General features: G+C 50.1%; 1 protein-coding gene across 1 annotated transcript in view; it reads right to left on the minus strand.

The window, feature by feature from the left end:
* TMEM72 (transmembrane protein 72) overlaps positions 1-16,844 on the minus strand; it is a 22,071-nt gene extending 5,227 nt beyond the window's left edge. The window contains exons 1-2 of the mRNA XM_007446793.1: positions 16,775-16,844; positions 2,434-2,500 (exon numbers count right to left, since the gene is read on the minus strand). Coding sequence (XP_007446855.1) covers positions 2,434-2,500; positions 16,775-16,844 — 137 coding nt within the window. The remainder of the gene's footprint in view (positions 1-2,433; positions 2,501-16,774) is intronic.
* Positions 16,845-22,703: the final 5,859 nt, after the last annotated feature.

Consider the following 22,703-nt stretch of genomic DNA (forward strand, 5'->3'; position numbering starts at 1 on the left):
TTGCGGTACGCGGGCCTCTCACTCTTGTGGCCTCTCCTGTTGCGGAGCACAGGCTCCGGACGTGCAGGCTCAGCGGCCATGGCTCATGGGCCCAGCCGCTCCATAGCACGTGGGATCTTCCTGGACCGGGGCACGAACCTGTGTCCCCTATGTCGGCAGGCGGACTCTCAACCACTGTGCCACCAGGGAAGCCCCAGAGCATGTGCTTTGATAAACAAGTGACATTGCCTTTTTCTATGTCCTGGAGCAGAGGGGGAAACTGAGGCTTTGGGAATAGAGAGGCTCATTCAGACTTCCCAACTGGTGCTACAGAGGCTGTGCCTCTTGAGGCCAGGGATGCTGGGCCACTCAGACGAGGCAGTGAATCCAAGCAGAGAGCCCTGCCCTTGTAGCAACATCCTACACATGAAGGCCTCTGCCCAGGGCTCCATGCTGCCCATGTGGACCCTTCAGCCACTGTTTGTGGGTAAGTGTGAGGAAGGTGCTGAGGGGCCTCTTTGGAAGGAGGAAGACAGGAGGCAGCAGGGGTAGAGGAGAAGTGGAGAAAAGCCCAGAGAAAACCAACGACAGGTCAGCTCCTACTGGTGCCTACTCGCGTCCATGGCCCCTGCTCGGCCCTGGGGACACAGAGCAGGAAGTGACAGTCTTATGGGGAGATGCTCCAGTAGATGGAGAGAACACAGTGGCAGGACTCTGAGATCTGCAGGGGTGGGGGAGATTGTGAGTATGGGAGGAGGATGAGTGGAAGAAGGAGTGAAAAGAGGAGGGAGGGACATTTGGGCCTTTGGGTGTCCCTGGCGGAGTGAGTGGGGTGTGAGTGGCAGGAGGGATGGGCCGGGTGGGCAATGGGTGCCCATCCCAAGGGGTAAGAGCAGGGCATGGGTGGAGAACATAGACTAGTTTACTAAGGGGCAGGGGTCTTGAGAGTGGAAGGAACATCTTCTAGGACTGGACCACAGAGTGACCAGATGGGCACAGTGTCCCCTCAGGACAGGGACGGAGCAGTCAGGAAGAGGCAGGGTTCTGGGTACAAAACAGTCTGCATTAACCAGCCATGGATCTGGGCTGTTCCGTAGGATAATACCCTCCACCTCTTACCCGAAGTGGATGTTTGTGGGTGAACTAGGCAGCCATGTGGAGAGGAGGAAGGCCCGCCCTGCTTCTGGATTCCAGGCAGACAGTGCACCGCAGCCAAGCACAGGCTCAGTAAGATGTGGAGGCCCTTCGGAGCAAGGAGAAGCCCCTTCCAGCCAGCAGGGGCTCCAGGCTCGGGGAGGCTTCCCAGGGTGAAATGCAGGGAGGAATGACAGGCTTTGGGAATGCTGGAGTGGCTGGGAAGGCACTCATGTGCTCTACAGGATGGAGCAACGGCTTAGAGGGGAGGTGATGTGGGTGAGTTTGAGAAAAGGCCAGAAGCTCCTGGGGTGTAAGTTGAGTGACAAGAAATAAGGTGGAGGCCAGAAGATGACAAAGGAGTGTGGGCTGGAGGCTCTGGGATCCCTTGAAGGTGGACAGAGGGACCAGGTTTCTAGGTGGCTAAAGTGTGGCAGTGTGGAGATGGGCCAGAAGGGTGGAACGGGGTTGTGGATGGTGGGTGTGATCCATGTAGCAAACCGAAGAGGCTCCCTGAGGCAGGAGGGCTCCTTGGCACATAGACCAGGCCACCGTGATGAGGGTGGGTATGGAGGGGAGGAGGTGGGGGGCAGAGGTTGCAGCCTGGTGACCCTGCAGGCAGGCCAAGGCTCCCTTAGGATGGAGCTGCTGAGAAGCTGGGCTGCAGAGCCCGCGGGGACCCCAGGCTCTCCTCACCCCTCTGGGATACCACTGCACAGCGATCTTTTTCCCACTAGGGGGCGTCTGTAGAGGCAGCTGGCAGAGGAGAAAGGACGGAGGCTGAGACACTGAAGGGACCCAGGTGGATGAATCTGGGCCCTGCTGTTCATGGGCTTGGTGATGTGGGCTGAGCTGCTTACTCCCTCTGAATTTTTTTTTTTTTTTATCTGAAAAACGGACTGTATGCACTTCTTCTGTAATGCTGTCAAAGGTAAAGGACATAAGGTAAATAAAACGTTTAACTGTGCTTGGCATGTAGAGAAGCTCAAATAGATAGTCCTTTGAACTGATTCCCGAACCTTTAAAACAAGAGCTTGGTTAAAAGACATGATTGAAGAGATGGATGGATGGATAGATGGATGGATGGATGGGTGGGTGGATGGATGGATGGGATGCTAATTGGTTGATTTACGGGTTGATCTGGCTAAAGCCCTTCCCAACAAAGGGATGTTCCAGAAGCCCCCTCTACTCCTTTCACCTCTGGGACAGAATGGAGCTTACGTGGGAAGGGGGGATGCTGTGGGTGAGTCTCAGCAGATGGACTTGGGGTGAGCTGGGACAGAACATACAGTCAGGGAGGGCACATGCACACATACTCACAGCAGATAGAAAGCCAGGCTTTTAAACTGTCCCTGGAGGAAGGTCTCAGTGCCCACGCCGATCAACACTGAGGGCAGAAGAGGAAGGAAGAGTGGGCCCAGGTGCTCCCGCCACGGCACTGCCTTGTGCAGCCTCCTTGGACGTGGAGTGAGCCCTCTCCTGGGGATTGGGGACCAGTGTAGGCACCTCTCCACGTGACACACGGAGCTGTGGCTGGGAAGGTGCAAGAGAGCAAGGAGCCTTCTGGACTGGTCTCTGGAGACCAGAGGGGTTTCATGCAGCACCCCAGAGGCCTTTTAATCCAGGCTCCCCAGAGCAGATGCCTGTCCTTCTCTGTCCACATTGGTCATGCTGCCACCCCTTTACTGCCCCTGAAACAGCGCACACTGACAGGCCACCAAGCCCCGGGCTCCACCGGTGTCCTCCACATGGAGTGGCTTCAAGGGCCCTTACCATCCTGTAGGCCCATGTGGGCTGTGTTTCTGGGCCCTAGAGCTTGGCCATGGGACCTGCCCCCACCTGTGTTCCCTTTGCCCAGATCACGGTTCTTGCTGTATCTGTGCCCTCGTTTTCACTTGCTGGCTTGGCGGCTGCATCACGCACTCCTGGCTCATCACTTTGGACCCAGGGCTGATTAAGCCCCTGGGGTTCTGCTGGGACATGAGATGCAGCTCAGCCTCATCTTTCCGCCCATCTCCTCCTGGCAGTTGGTGTCTGTGCTCAAATACCTGACCTTGCATTTGTACGAGTAAATCCATCTTGGACCCACGTGTGTGGACTTGCTGGGTCCTGGCTGTCTCCTGACTCTCACGGCTTCACTCAACCAGCCGCAGCCCTGACCCATCCACCCGCTGATGGAAACGTTCCACGGACAGCATGCAGATGTTCCTCCCGCCGTGGTGACCCACCTCTCAGACCTCTTTCTGGCCCTGATTACAGCCCACGCACCCTACGTTTCTCTCTCTGGGCTCTGACGACCCACGCTGGTATTTGCCAAACAGTGACTTTAGCTCGTCTGCCTCCCAGAGAGTTAAAGATGGCAGGGCTGAGCTTCTGTTCTCGGCTGCCCGTGTGTGGCCCTTCATCTCTGCCGCGCGGGGGGCTGCTTCCCTGGGCCTGATGCCTCCTCATTTCCCTGGCGGATTCGCTGTGTAAGCACCCATGCTCAGGTGACCGGAGCCCTTTGCCCACTGCGGAAATGCTGTCTCCTGAAATGCAGGGTGGAGCCGTTCACTTAGGCGCCAGCACCTCCTCCCCTCCCTTCGTGGGGGGATGCGGAAGTACTTAAGGGAGAAGGGGACAGAGCTCTTCCATCGAGGAAGGGGATGCCTATGTATTCTTAGCGATGGGGGTTCCAGCGCTCTCCGTGGTTATGGGCCAGGGCGGTGGAGGACACTGTCCTCTCCAGGTCCTAGCCACTTGCTGGCTTGTCCCAGGTGAGGAGTCAGGGATGCCACACAGCCTCACTCCCCTCTGCAGTGTTAATGTGACCTGTAGAGCACTCAGTGGCTGATACACAACGGTCACACGTGTCCTGGTTCCTCACAGCAGCCCCACAGCAAAGGGAGTTCTATACTCCCCATTTCATAGGGACGGAAATGAGGCTCAGTGACCTTGTATAGTTCTCCCAAGGACACATCTAGAAAACAAAGGACCGATAGAGCAAACTTGAGCCTTCTGGCTCCAGGCGATGGGCCATTTCCTGGTTTCCACTGTCGACCTGTGTGTGTGTGTGTGTGTGTGTGTGTGTGTGTGTGTGTGTGTGTGTGTGTGTGTTATGCAGGCAAATATTCATGTATTTAGTTTTCACTGTGTCTCCTGTCCTGTTCTCAGCACTAAGCATTTATTAACTTATGTAATCATCATAGCAGTCCTATGTGAAAGTACTGTTACCCTCACTTTACAGAAGAGGAAACTGAGGCACAGGGAGTATAAGGAAAACAAAGAAACAAACAAACCAATCATGGATGCCTAGGGCAGGTCCTGCATTTCGGTCTCCCATTTGCCAGTTAATAGCTGAGCCAATCTCTCTGAGGATTCAATAAATTAATTAATGCCAAGCACATCACCGGTGCTCAGTGAAATCACCAATCTTTTGTACAAGAATCCAGTCCAGCCCGGGGAAGTGTCTTCCCACCCAGGGCCTGGGGAAGGGGTCTTCTGCTCAAGGCTGATGCTTTTGTGATTGTTCACTTCTGGGGTGAGGCAGGACCTTCATCCACCTTGTAATCTTTGTAGATTTGCATGGGCTTCTGGCGATGACCAGCAGATGGCAAGAAGGGGTCTTGGGAACTCAGCCCGTTTTCCTGATTTGCACCCCTTTGGCATATGGAGTGCTATTTTGATGTCTTTTGATGGGAACAGAGGGTCAATAGTCAAAGGGACATTTCAGGAACACTCTAGAGGCAGTTTGCAGTTAAAAAATGAGAATAACAATGGGGAAAAGAGAGAGCTGGGTTGAAATCCCAGTTCTGTGTGGGTAACGGTGGATAAGTACTTAATTCATCTGAGCTGGGTTTACCATCTGTGGAATGGGGAGAATTTGTTGTATCTCCTAGAGGTGTTGCTTGGGTTGGAGAAAAAAAACAGGTCTGAAAAACTGGGCTTTGTGCTCATAGATGTCGCGTGGCCCATACACACAAGCTCCTTCCTCCCTCTACCTCTGGCCTGGGCAGCTTTCCCAGCCTCCAGGTAGCCCATTTTGCATCAAGGAAAGTGGGGTCACTCTTCCAAAAGCTCTCAACCAACAGTAAACATGCTGGATTCTGCAAGCCCAGGGACAGAGATATGCCCTTTGGTAGGGGGAGGTGAGCAAGGGGGTGAAGTCAGAAACATGACCCCTCAGGCCAGGAGATCTGTAGGGGATTCTCACGGGAGGCCATAAGTCCCTTTGACACTGGGGCCAAAGGGTCCCCCACTGGATCCTCCCAGTTCTGGGGCTCATGCTCTCAGAGGCAGACCATGTGAGGTTGAGGCAATGCTGGCCAACGTGAAGTCCTTCCTTCTGTCCCCCTCATCCGTCTGTCTGCTTGTGGCCTCGACCCAGCTTCTGCCTGCAGCTGCCTGCCCAGGCTCCGTGGTGTCTCCTGACAGCTATTCCTAGACTGTGCTTCCATCTCGTCTTCTGTGGTTTCACAGGGCTCTAGCTCTGAGCAAAATGGGCCAACCTACAACAGCCACTCACCCCAACAAATGACGCTGTGGCCCTTACGCTGAGCTGGGCACGGGGACAGAGGAGCTGAGATTGAGAATGGAGATGGGGGACAAATGCCATACATATCCCCAGAATCAGGGCTTCATTATAACAACTTCTCCATAAGAAAGAATTGCCCCAGAAGAGCCTTGATCCTGGGTGGCATTGTTCTTTGTGCCACAGGGGGTGCGGGTGCTGGGCGGAGCCACCTCTGCTACTTTTACACCCCCACTGAGGGTCCTTAGACTCCTTCCATCCCTCCCTGTTGTCTGTCCCTTAGGATCCTGTTGCCCCTCATCCCAACCCAACAGAATCATATTACAAGTCCACCCTGGCACAGTCCGGCCCACCCCTCCATCTCACTTCCCCTCACCATCTCCAGGGAGGCATCTTTTCTGGCGTCTGGTTAGAGCCATCATCTGTGGACAAGCCTGGCCTCTGTGTCTCATTCCCTAGCCTCTAGTTTCTTTCCCTCCTGTCTGGGCTGAGTCCAACCACAGCACAGTATTTTCTTCTCCCAGAGCCCAGGGCTTTCTTCTGAGTTGCCTTCCTGAGCTGTTTATTATAGTTCAGACTTAGCAGGGATCAGAGATTCTGGACCTGTGGTGCAGGCCTGGGCCAGGCACACACCGGAGCATCTTTCTGGGCATCCTGAGGCTCTGGTCCGGAGTGTGGGTTGATGAAAGCTATGGGCGTGCAGTGCTGTGACAGAGAACGTGCGGCTTGATCAGAAAAGCAGAGTCCTGGCTCCTCAAGCAAACGATAACTCCCTTGCTTGCTTCCTGTCCCAGAAAAGTGGGGATGATAAAACACGCATAACTGACTATGAGCCTCAGGCTTAGTAAATTATAGAGAGTTGTGCGAATGTAGATGATGGCTAATGGAGTTATTAGGAGAGGCAGGTTGCTCCCATCAGTAGTCTCAGGGGAAGGGGAGGGTTTATTCTTACCCTTTCCTTCCATTAATACATGTTTTTATTGTGGCTCAAGAGCTCTTCTCTATGTATTGATGTTGTTCATTGATTTTCCTGTCTCGGGTCCCTTCTGCAGGCCTGATTGATACAAGTGGCCCAAAGCCCCATCTACCGGTACATCTCATGTGTTAAGCCCCTCTGTGCAGCCTGCTAAGGGCCCGTGTGCTCCTGAGGATGGGGAGTGTCTGTGGTACTAATGGCTAAGGGGTTATCTCCAAGGCTTCTGGCCTCGTGCTACCTTTGCCTCAGGGCCGATGTCATGTTTGGCTGTAGCTTATCTGTTCTGACTCCATCACTGGGTTGAGTTTTGACACCTGTCTTGCATTCAGTGCAGTGCCCTGGTGGCAACATAGGACACGTCACAGGGGTCACTAGAGGCCACACTAACTGGCTTTCCGTGCCAGGCAGTGGTCTTGGCCCTGGATGCCTGGGAAGCTGGGTGAGAATGTCATATTCACTGCTGCTAAGGGCACCTCATAACTCCCCACGTTGTATTTATTGCTTTTCTTCATCCTCAGCTACGGCATATCTCCTACTGGTCTTAGTGTCTGTAGGGACATCTCAGGTAGGGACACACTGATCTGATGACAATGGCTGGGGATGGTTCAAAGGGGGTCACAGCTGACTGTAGACATGAAGGCTAGGTTTGCACCATTTCTAAGAACACAGAGATGTTGGAACTAGTTGCTAAGAATCCGATGAGACAATAAAGTAGTTGCTGCAGGTTTCTTAACTCAGGAGAAGTTGTGGCAGATGCTAAGCTTGGCAGGGAAGTTTACCAGTGTGTTGAGAGCCATTCAGGGGACACCTATGAGCCAGTGTTCAGAGACACTATGAGAAAAGGCCAAGATTTTATAGAAGAAAATTCTAGATATTCAGTTAGAAGAGATTTTAGAGTATAGGGTGGCCCTCAGTGCCCTCCAACCCACTCACAAGCCTGCTTAGGGAGAATTTCCTGAAGGTGAGAGAGTCCTCATTATCTACTGGATTCTCTATCGACTATAGTAGACCATCCAAGAGGACTATTTTGTTTGGCCTTGTAGATTGGCCAAAGTGCCTGTGGTAGATTGCAATGATGCCCCTGCAAGCCTTCACCCCCTTGGTATCCACACCCTTTGTTATATGACTTTGCAGTCCCTTGCACTGAAGAGAAGTCTGTTTCCCCTTCCCTTGAATCTGGGCTCAGCAATGTGACTTGCTTTGGACAACAGGATGTTATCAGGTACCAGGCAAGCACAGATGGGAAACGGGCTTGTGAACTGGACCTGCTTTCTCGTGCCTCTGCCATTATCATGGGCACATGGCCAGGCGAGCCTGCTGGAGCACAAGGGACCTTATCATCCCGGCCAAGGCCAGTCTAGACAAACCAACAGCTGTCTGACCCTCAGATAGGTGAGTACACCCAGCCTACGTTAGCAGAGATGCCTAACCTACTCGCCCAGATGTGTGAATGATAAAAGCTTATTACTCTATGCCACTAAGGTTTTGCAGTTGTTACACAGCATTATTCTGGCAATAGATAACTGACACATCCACTATTAAAAACAGCTTTATTGAGGTATAATTGACATGCAACAAACTGCACATATTTAAGATGTGCAATTTGGTAAGTATTGACATATGTGTATACCAGGGAAACCATCACTCCAGTCAAGATAGTGAACATATTTATCTCCCCAAAAGTTTCCTGGTATCCTTGTAATCTTACCTTCCAATGCTTCCATCCACTCCCGGGGAAACACTGTATCTATTTAGATAATAATATAGCTTTTCGTTTTTAGTCTGTTAATATGGTCAATACATAAATTGATTTTCGAATATTAAAGCAACCTTACATTTCTGGGATAAGCTGTACTTGGTTATGTATATTATATTTTTATATATTTTAATTTGATTTGTCAGAACTTTTAGAATTTTTACATTTATGTTAATGAGGGGTATTAGTCTATAGTTTTCTTTTCTCATGATGCCTTTTTCTAGTTTTGGTATCATTATAATGATAGTTCATAGAATGACTTGAGAAGTACTCCCTCCTTTTCAAATTTCTGGAAAGCATGTGTAGCATAGATATTATTTCTTCCTTCAAGGTTATAAAATTCAAGGTTATGAAACCATCTGGGCCAATACACCACCTTTTGCTGATGACGTCGTTTACATGGAGGGACTCTACAGACCTTTGCTGATGCCATTGAGGATACTGACCCTCAGGCAGAACAGCATCCTTCTTGTAGAGACCCACAGGGGGAAATTTCTTCTAGGTCTTGATTTCAGGTCAAAGTGTTTGGCTGAAGTATTTGATTCTTATTCTTTCTTGCATTTAAAGAGAATGCATCTGCTCACTCTTCCACGTGGCAGCTTTCCCGGCACTAGAAAACAATGACCATGCCTCCAAATGTTCTCTCTCCGTGCTACACATACCATGTTTCTTTCTTTCTTTTTTTTTTATTGGAGTATAGTTGCTTTACAATATTGTGTTAGTGTATACTGTACAGCAAAGTGAATCAGCTCTACGTATACATATATGCCCTCTTTGTTGGATTTCCTTCTTATTTAGGTCACCACAGAGCACTGAGTAGAGTTCCCTGTGCTATACAGTAGGTTCTCGTTAGCAATCTATTTTATACATAGTATCAAGACTGTATATATGTCAATCCCAATCTTCCAATTCTTCCCACCCCCTCCCCTTTTCCCCCTTGGTATCCATACGTTTGCTCTCCACATCTGTGTCTCTATTTCTGCTTTGTAAATGAGACCATCTATACCCATTTTTTTCAGATTCCACATATTTGTGTTAATATACAGTATTTGTTTTTCTCTTTCTGACTTTCTTCACTCTGTATGACAGTCTCTAGGTCCATCCATGTCTCTACATGTTTCTTTATCTGACCTTTACCTAGCCTATGGCAAGCTAGGAAGGCTCAGGGGAAAGCCCCAGGAGGGCTCCGTCTCCCCAGCATCAGCCATTTGTTCCTGACTACATTCTTTTTTGATAACAGGCCTCTTCAGATGGTTGCACAGAGCTAAAGAAAAATCTTAAAAGAACTGTCAGCCCATGAAAAATAAAATGAGGCTACCATCTTTCTTCTGGTTTCATCACTACATGTGATGCAGAAATAACTAATGTACTGTGGATGATCTTAATGACCCAAGCGCAAAATGTGAAGAAAAATGTTACTCAGTGTTAAGACCTTTCGTAGTCTAGACCCTTCCTCCCCTTCCAGCCTCCAGGGTCATATGTTAGCTTGTTCCTTTCCTCTGATCTTTCTTCTTTTTCCATCCTGCAAGAAGATCTCATTACTCACACTGTGCCATCCCTGTGTCCTGCACGTTCCTCTAAAATTAACCGGTGCTGAGTAAGAATCCATGTGCCATGAAGTTTGCTGCTTTAGTCATTGTTTCATTGAATGCTCACGTTCCCAGAGTGTAGATGCACTTGTTATTCCCATTTCATAGATGAGAAGACTGACATTTAAAGGGATTAGCTGACATGCCTAAGGTCACACATCTACTAAGTGGTAGAGAAGGACACAAATTCACCCTCTCAAACACTAGGCTGCAGTGTTTGGCACTGGAATATGTATTTACTAGCTTGTCTCCCTGGTCACCTCATGCGTTTCTCTAGGTTAGAGGTCATACCATCCTAATCTATGTGTCTACATTGCACAAAGTGGGGGCTCAGTCAATGTTTGTCAGATAAATGAATCCTAGGTGGAGATCCAGATCTTTTGTTCTAAGTCTAAGAAGGAGGACACAGGCACAAATAAGTAAAGAAAGAAATGCTTGAAGTAAATTATATTATCTTCCAGTGGTAAGAGGGTGGAACTAAGGTGGGGATATTTCATTTGCTCATTGGGACAATCAGACTGCAAAACAGTCAACATCCACTTACAGGATCTGAAAACAATATGTTCTTGCCTGGTAATAAATCCACCTGTGGACGTGTTGGAGTGCATGAAGCTTCCTTAGATGGCAGGAGGTGGTCACTGAGATATACATTTAAGAAGGGTGGAAATTGGCAAGGAAGGCCCAAGATGATTGCCTCAGAAGCATTCGTTTTTTTTCTTTTGAAGGCTTTGAATAGGGCTAAAGTCAAACTATGCATTTGTTGTACTCTTTAAAAAATAATGAGAACATCTGGGTTTAAATGCTTCTTTTATCCTAGACTATATTAATAAGCCAAGTCTCCATTTGAATGGAATGTGGCAAGGAATGGGGCTGTCAGGAATGTGGCTCTGTCCTTTATGTAGAGAAGAGGTTAATGGGTCAAAAACCTGGAACAAAGCAAAACTCCTAAGTGATCCCAGGTTGATCGAAAGTAATTGATTTGTGGCAAGCAGGACTTGCTTAAAATGGCTTTGTCTCAAGCCCGGCTCCTGTCCTCGTTGGCTGAGTGGTGCCCTTCTCTTGGGAGCTGTGTGCCGACAGCCCTCAGAGGTTCCTCTGCATCACTGCCCTGTGAGTGGGCAGACTGGGGTTCCAACACCAGATCTGCTGTTTACTGGCTGTGTAACTTCTCCCAAACTACCTAAACATTCTGAGCCTCAGTTTCCTCATTTGTAAAGTGGGATTTAGCTCAGCACTCGGCCCTCACAGGTACTGGTAGGGCCGCAGCAAGATAATGGCTTTACAGCAGGTTGTCAGTCATGTACCTCTGGACCCATACATGGAAGGTCCTACTGCGATAATTCCTTCTGGAAATTTGTGCAGATTTGTCTGTCCCCAGATGAGGTCCAGGTGTGGGTTTGGCTGGAGATGGTCATGGTGGTGCCAGTCAAAGCATGCTTGGCAATCGTTCAAAGACAGAGAATTAGCAGTTGGATCAAATATAAGTGACTCTACAGATTTAGAGAACGAACTAGTGGTTACCAGTGGGGAGATGGAAGGGGGAGGGGCAATATGGGGTAGGGGAAAAGGAAGAAAAAGGGTTATTATGGGATTATATGAAATCACGTGTGTGAAACTTTTGAAAGTTGTAAAGCACTCTAGAATTAAAAGAAATTTCATTCAATAAAAAAAGATCATATAATATTGCAGATAAAAAGAATATCAGTGTCTTTAGATTTAGGAAGTGTCTGGTCAGTCCTTCCTTTGCTTCAGTGTAACTATGTCCACTCTCACCATGACCTCACCTGCCTGAGGCTGTGCATGGTCAGGACTGACCGATGGTGGGGGCACTAGACTGATAGGGTGGCCTCAGCCAGCCTCTTTGCTACCCTCTGTGTGTCTTGCATTCTGCATCCTACCATTTCGCCAAGACATAGAAAGACATGTCCTTTGGCCGGATTTAGCTGGAAGGAATGCTGATGAAGAGTAGGGTCTCAGGAGTAGATAGTTGTCAATGGAAATCTTGCCTCTTTGCTTCCTGAGTGTGAGACTTTGAACCAGGTACTTCACCAGCCAGCCCTCAGTACCCCCCAAGTGCAATGGGGATGAGGATGAGTGTGATGGTGCTTCAAAGGGTAGTTATAAAAGAAAAAAAAGGTCATGAAGAACCTAGGGGTAAGACAGGAATAAAGACACAGACCTACTAGAGCATGGACTTGAGGATATGGGGAGGGGGAAGGGTAAGCTGGGACGAAGTGAGAGAGTGGCATGGACATATATACACTACCAAACGTAAAATAGATAGCTAGTGGGAAGCAGCCGCATGGCACAGGGAGATCAGCTCGGTGCTTTGTGTCCACCTAGAGGGGTGGGATAGGGAGGGTGGGAGGGAGGGAGACGCAAGAGGGAAGAGATATGGGAACATACGTACATGTATAAGTGATTCACTTTGTTGTAAAGCAGAAACTAACACACCATTGTAAAGCATCTCTACTCCAATAAAGATGTTAGAAAAATCATATGGTTTTTATCCTTCAATTTGTTAATGTGGTGTATCACATTGATTGATTTGCGTATATTGAAGAATCCTTGATTGTAAGGCATTATACTCCAATAAAGATGTTAAAAAAAAAAGGGTAGTTATGAGGATGAAACGAAATACTACATTTAAAACATGTAGCACTGAGCTAGGGTCACGATAGATACTCAGGTAATAATGTTCATGAGCAGCTGTTACATCAAGAGCAGAGGCTGGAAGAGTGAAAAAACGCCCCCGAGGGTTGGGACGGAGAAGCTTGAGTGAGTTTTGCTCTGAGGAAAGTTGAGAGGCCTCCCCACAGGGCTCAGAGACATTTCCTCAGCAGCTCCTCTTTGCGGGAAGCCCAGGCCTGTCCTTGTGCAAGGACACAGCAGTGAGGAGAGGGCTTTCTCTCCAGGGTCAAGGCCCAGGGAAATGAATCTCCTCACCTCCCTCCGCACCCCAGCCCAGATCTGGAGGGCCTTCAAGGTGTAGCATCTACCCTGACACAGGGAGCTCTTTCCACCCTCTCTCTGCAGGCTTGGGGCAGGGGCTGAGGACTGGGGAGGAAGTTAATGGAGATTCATTCTGGGGGATAAGGAGGAAAGCAGAGGTGCAAAGGGAAGCCAATCCTGCCTTCCAGGCACAGGATGGGGACCAACCTCACTGGGTAGAAGCCCCTTTCTCATGTTATGGAGGAAGTGCGCCCTGAGCCTCAGCGCTCGCATCTCAGTTGAAACCCATTTTCCCGGGTCCCCCGCTCCCGACAGTTAATGAGAATGAAACACAGGGTTGAGCCTCCCCTGGGGCCTGAGTCTCTGACTCGGATGTCATGACCCTGTCTTCAGGTGGACACAGTGAGAACCTGCCGGAGGGATGGGCACGTAGGGATCCGGCATGTTTACTGGCAGGTGTGCAGTGCTTCCAGTCTGTGTGCAGTTCCCTGGTTGTGTCTTTTCTTTGGGTGGCTCCTGGTGCCACATCTCAGCAACAGAGGGACACCCAATGCCTTCCATGGCCAGGCAGGGGATACAAATGAATGACACCAGCCAAGTATAAGTCAAATAAGGAGAAGTGGGTCTGTGATGAGCTGGAAAGCTTATGACTTCAAAGGGAGAGAATTGCCTCATTTTCTAATTTTCAAAACACTTCTGCCTGGGGGCAATCTGCAAGGCCTGTTTACCCTTCTTTGGCGGTGGCAATGCTCTGTCTGTGCCCACTCATGGTGTGGGGCTGGTCATGGGGGGTGGGACAGCAATGACCCCTGGGACCACTGGGCATCCTAATGAAGCTTCATTTAAAAGGGCTGAATGGGGAGGAAGAGGTGAGCTGTGTTTCAGCCACAGCCGCTGGGCCTTGCCATCCTGGTGCATGTCCCCAGGTCCTGGCGCCTTTAGAGCTGCTGACAGCCTCAGATCCATCTGTAGAGGGAAAGGGAAACCAGGGAGGGGCTGCTGGATCAGGAGCTGCTTGGTCCCTGCAGGTGACACTCTGGGTGACCTTGGGTCACACGCTTTTCCTAGTTTCTAGGAAACCCACACTCCTCCCCACAGGCAGACCAGGGCTACCTTAGGTCTCCTAGAGTTTCTGCAAAGTGACAGCCTGTCTCAAGTCTGATTTCCTCTCTAGCAGCAATGCCCCTATAAATGAGGTCTGGACTTCTTAACAGAGGATTTCAACAAAAAAGAGGCTTAAGAGAATAAGGAATTTGCAAATCTTACACATTGGAAATAGGCCAGCAGTTCAGTGATGCTGAAAGAAACTCGAGATTTTCCCAAGATGAGTAAAGCTCCTCTTTCTAGCTTCCCACCTGCTCCCAGCACTCTAGAAAGCCCAAACACAATTATTGGAAAGCCTGGCCATTAGAAGGCAATATAGTAGCCTATATTTAGCCTGGATCCTATATCAAAACCAAGGGAGAGGACCGTCTTCTGCATTAACAGTGGCCCTCTGCACAGAGATAAGAGCTGTAGTTCAGAGGAGAAGTTTGTGTGTGTAGCGTGTGCGTGTGTGTGTGTGTGTGTGTGTGTCTGTGTGGCTGCAGACCCTTCCACTGGCTGAGCTAAATCAGACTTTTAAACTGTCTGTAGCTAATCCATTAAAAGTTTATATACCTCTTAAAACAGCTTCCCGACAGGAGCCTCTGGGCAGAGCGTGGCAGGGGGATGTGTCACTGTGATTTCTGACAGATGAAAGGGGTGCATTTTATATATTTAGAAACCAAGGCGTAGAGGAGGGCAGGGTGTAGTCAAGATCAACCATGGTAGATGAGGACTCAAACCCCAGACACAGACACAGAAACCCTACTGAGGGTTAACTTCCCTTCCCCAGGATGGGCATTTAGGGGCCTTGGAGCTCATGCAGGTGACAAGGTGGTTCTGATGGAGGCTGGACCTGGCTCCCCTACTCATTCATTTACTCAGGGCCCTCAGCAGAGAAGTTCCAGACCTGTCCTCGTGCCCACTGGATGGGGCTTCCTGCCCTGGGAAGAAGGAGCTCTTTGGGCAGAGTCCTGGCCTTTTAAAAAATCCAGCCATCAGGGCTTCCCTGGTGACGCAGTGGTTGAGCGTCCGCCTGCCGATGCAGGGGACACGGGTTCGTGCCCCGGTCCGGGAAGATCCCACATGCCGCGGAGCGGCTGGGCCCGTGAGCCATGGCCGCTGGGCCTGCGCATCCGGAGCCTGTGCTCCACAACGGGAGAGGCCACAACAGTGAGAGGCCCGCGTACCGCAAAAAAAAAAAAAAAAATCCAGCCATCCATCAGGGTTCCAGGCTGGCTTCTCTCTGACCTGTAGCATGACCTTGGGCAAGGTCACTGCCCCTATTTGAACTTAGGTACTCCTTCTTGTAACAGGAGGGGTGGTATTAGACCATTGACAGCAGGCCTCCCTGTGCCAAGTCAGGGCTAATTGCTAGAGGAGCCCACTGGCCAGCATAGCAGTGAAGCTGGCCCTGAACCCAGGGAATGACACAGATCTCCACTGAGCTCTGAAGTATGTCCTGGGGCTTCTCCCAAAAGGTTTACATCCTCAGTTCTACTTAGCTATGCTCAGTTCATGCATCCTCGACTCTCCAAAACACCTGGCTAGCAGGCTCAGTTATCTCTATCATAAAGATTAGAAAGCATGATCCCAGAGGGCCCAGGTGGCTCTCCCAATGTCACACATCGGTGAGCAACAGGGCTGGAGTAGGAACCAGCACTGTCTGGGTCTGAGCTGGGAGCCGTTTCCCATTTTCCAAGACCCATTCGTAAGACTGTGTGTAATGGTGGGCAAGGACTTGATCAGCAGTGGGTGTCTCTTCTCTGTCCCCAGGGGACAGTGGGGGCCAGAGCCACGGCTCAGAATGCTGCCTGCTCACCTCCCCAACACACATCCTGGCCACGTGCGGGGCTCGGGCTAGGGTCCGGGTCCGAGCTGGAGAAGTGAGCAGGCAGAGCTCAGGGTCACAGCTGTGCAGGTACTACTGAAACCATCTGTCTTCCCAGCAAGTCGAGCAGCCCCCGGATCAGGCTGGGTGAGGAACAGCAGTCCAGCACGGGGAACCATTTCTCCCCACAAACCCTCGGTGTTTTTTGTTTTTTTTTTTTGTTTGTTTGTTTGTTTTTCCTGTATGCGGGCCTCTCACTGCTGTGGCCTCTCCCGTTGCGGAGCACAGACTCCGGACGCGCAGGCTCAGCGGCCATGGCTCACGGGCCCAGCCGCTGCGCGGCATGTGGGATCTTCCCAGACCGGGGCACGAACCCGTGTCCCCTGCATCGGCAGGCGGACTCTCAACCACTGCGCCACCAGGGAAGCCCAAACCCTCGGTGTTTTAAGGGAAGCCTGGGATCTCTGTGTCCAGCTCTCTAGCTCAGCCTGCCCCGTGTGCTGAGAATTCTCTCTCCATGAAGTGTTGCTGTGGTTTGAATAAAACAAGATGCACTCCAGTGACCCTTGACTGTGCAGTGAGGCAGCCGATTCTTACATTTGCCCAGCCCTTTACACCTTCACCTTCAGCTCCCACCTCCACCTCACAACAGCCCCCAAGGAGGTGGGGCAGACTCTTTCAACTCATTTCACAGATGACGATGCTGAGGGTTCCCAAGGTCACAGGGATGGTGGGTTGCCAAGCAGAGATTCTGTACCAGACCCCTGGATCCCAGCCCCAGGCTGTCTCCACTGCACTTGCTGCTGCCTTGAAGAGCAGTGTTTCTGGGGTTTGGGGATAGAAAGTGACGAATATGTGGCCCGGTGTTTCTTCCCATCCCTCGCTGGCCAGCTCCCACCCCTTGGACAGTCCTGTCTGCTGTGCCCAGTACACAGAGGACCGAAGCTGGGGGGTGGGGTCCTACCTGCAGCAGTGGTGATGCCCAGGAGACGACAGGTGTATTCCAGCCCCGTCCAGAACACCTGCAGTTTCATGGTGCGGGGTCCCAGAAAGGCAGGCAGCAGAAGCTCTGGCCCGAGATGCTCCAGGTGGCCTGTGTGCAGCGGGAGGCTGTGGCTACCAGCTCCGGGCTCTTGCACGCTGGGACCCTGCCTTGCCAAACCAGTCCAGGCCACCTCAGCCTGGCCGAGGTGTGAATAGGGCTCACTTTCCCAGCTTGCCAGGTGCTCAGCTTAATCATTACCTTGGAAGAATGTCCCCACTGCTCCACGCAGCCAGGGCCTGGTCTGGAGCTGCTGCGGCCCCAGCGTGGCTGTCTGAGATCAGGCAGATTAGGGCTGGGCTAGAGGCAGCGTGGAGCTGGCAATTAACTGTTTCTGGCTGGGCGGGGGGGAGCCAGCCAAGGAGTCAGCCCAGGCCATGCTCTACTGGGTAGCAGAAAGGCACAGAGAAAGTCACATCTGGACCTGAGGCCTTCAGGGTCTGAGAGTCAGTGTCTGCAGGTCACAGTGTACATGCAGGTTTGCGTTTGTGTGTGTATATGGGAGAGAGGGATGTGTCTTTAAATCACCAGCAGAAACAACTTTTGAAATGAGTTCCAAGCCTCTATTCTGCTGTATTTAGGTGGATTAGAAAGCTTCCAAGTCTGTGGCAGATTTGGAGTCTGACCAGACATGCTTAGCTCAGGCCCATGCCACACACGGACTTTTCTTTATCCCTGACATGCATCCCTGACATGTGATGTGGGAAATTACTATAATCTTTGGGAGGTGAGTTGCTATGTCAATAATTAACTAGGTGACCTTGGGGAAACCCAAAGATATGCGTGAGCCTTAGTAACTTTTGCAGAAAACAAATGAGCAGATTTGGCTGGATTGGTGGTTCTCAAAGCATGTTCTGAGAGCTGCTCCAAGAAGCCTATCCTCTAAAATTGGACAATGGTGGGCTTTTACTAATTCTTACTTTACTAACTGACACAAGGGTTTGAATTATATCAAGTTTTAATTTTCCTCTCAGGCATTTTTCTGGAACTTTTTATGCCTGTGCCCATATGGGGTAGACATCAAAAACAACCAAAGGAGGAGAAACAAATTCCCAACTAAATTCTAATAATAGAAAACTCAGGCATAGTCCGTTTTGCTTTTTTCTTTGTTGAGCATGCATAAGCCCTCATATAATAAATATTCTTTGCTGTTAAATTATTTTAATTTGATTGATTAATTTGATCAAGATTTCATAGTGTCCCAAAAAGACTAATTTTCCTGTGCTGCATGAGTTTAAGAACTTCTGTGTTCACGTGATCTTTAAGATCAAGTTTAAAAATGTATGATTTGACGTATGTGTTTATTTCTTTGGTTAGCTGACTGAGTTTAATAGCAGACTATGTTCATCAACTCCAAACTTCCCAATTTCGACAGGTCTTGACACTCTCGCATGTCTCCCCCAGTGCTGGTACCTGAGTCTCTGTGACACAGGCTGAATTGCACAGGTGGAGGTGCTGGGGCCTGGGGTCAGCAGCCTGTGGCTCACGTCCTTCAGGCACCTGTTCTTCCTGAGCTCCGTGGGAAGCTCTGGGTGCCCCACAGCACGCCTGGCTTCTTCCTTGCTAGAGCAGCCGACTATGCTGTAAACCTGGCCCCTCCGTGCTCAGGAGACATGGTGTCCTTCCAGGCCTTCGTTGTCGGGGTCAGTTCAGCCCACTGGTCCTGGTTACAGCCTCCCCTTCCTAGCAACTTTGGGTTAGGAATAAGCGTGTAACCCAATTCCGGTCAAAGAGCCTGGAAGGAGCAGGTACTGCTGTGCTGCTGAGAAAGCGTCTCTGACTTTTAACGCGCGGCCCGAGGACGGGCTGCACTCTCTCCCTTTGGATACGCCTGTGTCGGGGTGGGCCGCTGTCTGGTGTTGAGGGGATGAGGCGAATGGCATAACCAGCAGTACCGGGCACCCGATGTCCTTACGGAGCTGGCTGAATTCCCCTGTTCCTTGCTGGTAAGCCGGTTGACGTAGGTTCCATTTCTCTCCACAGCCTTTCTCTTGGGAAGCTCTTTTTTTTGTGCACTGGGCTTAGGTTGGGAGAGACTGAGAACTACAGGGGCTGAGCATTAGGAATGTTCTTCCATCCCTGAGGGTCCCCTTGCTTCACCGGGGTTGCACCCTAAGAGGGATGGAAGAGGAGGGGGTGTAGGGCCTGTCATAAGGGTAAAATGTGGAGGAACCCCAGAGAGGGCCCTTTTTCAAGAAACTGCAGAGAAGTCTCTGGCAGAGTTTATGACCCCTCTTACTACGATTCAGTGATCTGTGGAGCTCTACGGGGAAAGGAGAAATCTGGTTGGGCCCGATTAGACCTTTTAGAATTCAGAGAAAATATTGCCAGGAGCCAGGGGCCAGAGACCTTAAAATAGAAGCTGGCTGAGAAGGCAGAGAAGCTCCCAGACATCCAAGTCTGACCTTGCAGTCGCAAATGAGTCCAGAGGAAAAAGAGAAGGGGCGTTTCCTGGGGAAACTGGGGGACTGCCCAGGCAGCTTGTGAAAGGCCGAGAAGGGGACAGGACAGAAGGAAGGACCGAGCACTGTGCAGGGCTGAGGAACCTGCATAAAGAGTGTGGAAAAGTACTCTGAATAACAAAAAGGGAGTCTCAGATTACAGCGCCTAAGAAGCGAAGTGCTGGAGACCCCACTGCTCCAGACAATGGTGTGACCTGGATCTCATACATAGAAACCATTGTTTCAATTGTTATTGCATCCTGAGGAGTCCAAGCTTGCACTAGTGGCTGGAAGTTATGGGGGGAAGCTTTTAGCTCCAAGTAGGGGAAGGTGTTCTAGCCATCATTCCCCCATTGGTAGGATGAACTGTTGCAGGAGATAATAAGCTCCTTGGAGCCCACGTGAATACTTGGTGGGGGGAGGTGACATGATGGGCAGTTCTCAAGCACTGATTGGATGATTCAGACCGGGAAGTCTGTGATTCTAGATGATTATGATTCCTTAAAGAATCCAGACAAGGACTGTGAGATGTGCCAGCGATGCCACCTAGAATTCAAAGGAAGAGAGCTGGGGTTTCCTACATTGCCTGGTTCCTCTTTCGCCCACCTGCCTGTGGGCCCTGGATGCCCAGCCAGGGAAGAGAAGCAGTGTGGCGATTGGCGGGGATGGATTCCAAACTCACTTCTGCCATTAACAGCTGTGTGGCCTGGGACGTTCCTTACTCTCTTTTAGCCTCAACTTCCTTATCTGTAAAATGGGTCTACTAGCTATCTTACTGGGTCAGAAGTGCCATGTCAAAAGTACCTGTCCAGAGCAGATGCCAGTAAATGGGAGCTAATACATAAGTGAACAAACTGACTGCACTGTGGCCCACCCTGTGCAGGTTTGTTAACACAGGATTCCACCCACTGAACCAACGCTGCCCCAAACAGGGGCACAGCCTGGCCTCAACATCATAGAGAACCAGGGTAAAATGAGTAGCTGTTCTTTGAGATGACAGGGCTCATCCAGAGCTTTACTTACTATATTGTTTTGTTTCATGCTACAACAACCAGAGCCCCTGTGTGTTGCAGCCATAGGAAGGTAGGTTGACTCAAGAAACTTACAATAATCCGAGCCCTGACTCCAGGGCTGTGAAAACCAGTGATGATGTCAGTGACGATTGTCATAGCTAGGTGCTGTGCTAAATGCTATATACACCACCCTATTCTTATTATTATTCGCATTTTACAGGCGAGGAAACTGAGTCATGTTTGGTTAAGTGCATTTGCTCAAGCTCACACAGAACAGAAATGAGGAGATTTTGAGTCCAGTGGTCTCAGCTTGGCCCCCTCTACTGCCCCCTCTGGTTTTACAGTTACCTCTGTCACAGAGCTGCCCCAAGAGAGGACACCATCCCAGTACCCTTGGGCAGATCATTCAGAAAGGCTTTGGGTGGAAGCTTGGTGTTGATTTCCTCACTGCTCCTGGATCCCAGGAGGCAGAGGTGGGCTTGGTGGAGCTCTCCACCTTGTTCTCCCAGTGGTGGTCCATGGGAATGAATGCTTCCAGTGGTGGGCTGCAGCTCTCCCTGGGTCTTGCCTAGAGCTTCTGTGTGTTGCTATAAGTGGATACTTAACAGATACTCCTCACTACATGGGATAGCCATAAGTTGTGCACAATTAATAGCAGCAAAATAATTCCAGATGGTTGGGATGGCTCTGGGGAGCATAAGTCAGGAAAAGATGAAATGTGGGTGTATACGAATCTTCATCTGTTGGGGGTGAGGAAACTTCAGCAAAATAGTAGGAAGCTCACGGGCATAACTCAAGCAAGTGCCTGGCACTGGAGACACATCCCGGGATCTGGTCTAAGCCTTTGACCTCTTCAGATGCCCTGTCACCTCACTCCTCATTTCAGTGTCTGCAGAAGAAAATAGACCCTCAGACCCGCACCCCCAAAACCCCTTGCATTCCTCTTAACTGCATCCTCCCCTTCACTTGTCCTTTCCTTCCGATGGAGGCAGTGGGGTTAGTCCTCACACTTGTGCTTTCAGTCGCTGTCCTTGTATGTCTCCTGAGCCCTTGGACCCATGTCTTCCACTTTTGCCTCCACCTTTCCCATCTACTCATCTACAGCTAAGAGCAAAGCTATCCTGCAAGACGCTGCTTTCCTCTGCAAGCCAAGTGCAGTCTTTCCTCCCTTCACCACCTAGACTTTTGAAAGTGCTCTAAATTTACCACTCCCTCTCATTGTTTCATTTTCTGTTCAGTTGTTCACCTACTGAAATGTGGCTTCTACCCGGGTACACATCACTGCGACTATGCTGGCCTGGCAGCTGCCACCAGACCCAGGGGCCTAATTGTTGTGCTCATTCAACTCCACCTCTTGGATTTTTTTAGCATTTGACACTGTTAACTCTTCCTTCCTTCTGGACAACCCCCCATGACATTATCCTTTGGCAATCATCCCACGTGCATTTGGGCTTGCGTTCTTTCCTTTTCCTACGTGTCCTTTACTGAGTCCTCTTTCTTTGCTGGTTGCCTGGTGGCGATCTGTGGCTGGCAGCCTCCAAATGGCCCCAGTGATCTCCCCTCCTGGTATTCACACCCTTGTGTGGTGTTCCCCCGCATTGGGAGGGTTGGTCTGTGTGACTGAATATGGAAAAAGTGGTAGAATGTCAGCCTGATGTTAGGTTATGAGAGACATTACCTTGGCCACTTTCTCTGTCTCAGGGGAAGCCAGTCACCATGTCCTGAGGAGCCCTACTGAGAAGACACATATTGGGGAAATGATACCTCCTGCCAACAGCAGCAACGTGAGTGAGCTTGAAAACAGACCCCCTGCCCCAGTTGAACCTTCAGATGTCAGGCCCCGGCTGACACCTTGACTATAATCTTAGGAGGATCCTGAACCAGACACCCACCCCCACCCCAGCTGAGCTTGTTGTTTCAAGTTGCTAAGTTTTAGGGTAATCTGTTACTCATCAAGAGTTAACTAATACATGCTTTGGAACCCTCTTTTCTCTCATCCACTCTCCACTCTCTCTAATTGCCAGGCTTGAGTGTTACCAGAATGAGAATAATTCCCAGGGAGGCCCTCTGGCCCAAGCCTCCTTTCCTTAGCTGTGGAGCTAAATTTCCACCTGTATTTTGGTCAACTACACATCAAACTCATTATGTCCCAAGTTGAACTTAGTATTTCCACTCCATTCTTTTCCTTTTTCCTGAGTTTTGCATCCTGGATACTAGCCTTATTATTAGTCTAGTCACCAAAGCTAGACACATCAAAATCAGTTTCCCGCTTTCCCCAGTTCTTCTAATTCTACACTGTAATTCTCCTCATCTGCCTCCTCTTGTCTGTTACTCTTAGCCCTCTTTGAGCTTAGCCCTCATTATTTCTTTCTTTCTTTTTTTTTTTTTTTTTTTTTT

Source organism: Lipotes vexillifer, unplaced genomic scaffold (assembly GCF_000442215.2).
Source record: "Lipotes vexillifer unplaced genomic scaffold, Lipotes_vexillifer_v1.1 scaffold1237, whole genome shotgun sequence".
NCBI classification, from domain to species: domain Eukaryota; kingdom Metazoa; phylum Chordata; class Mammalia; order Artiodactyla; family Lipotidae; genus Lipotes; species Lipotes vexillifer.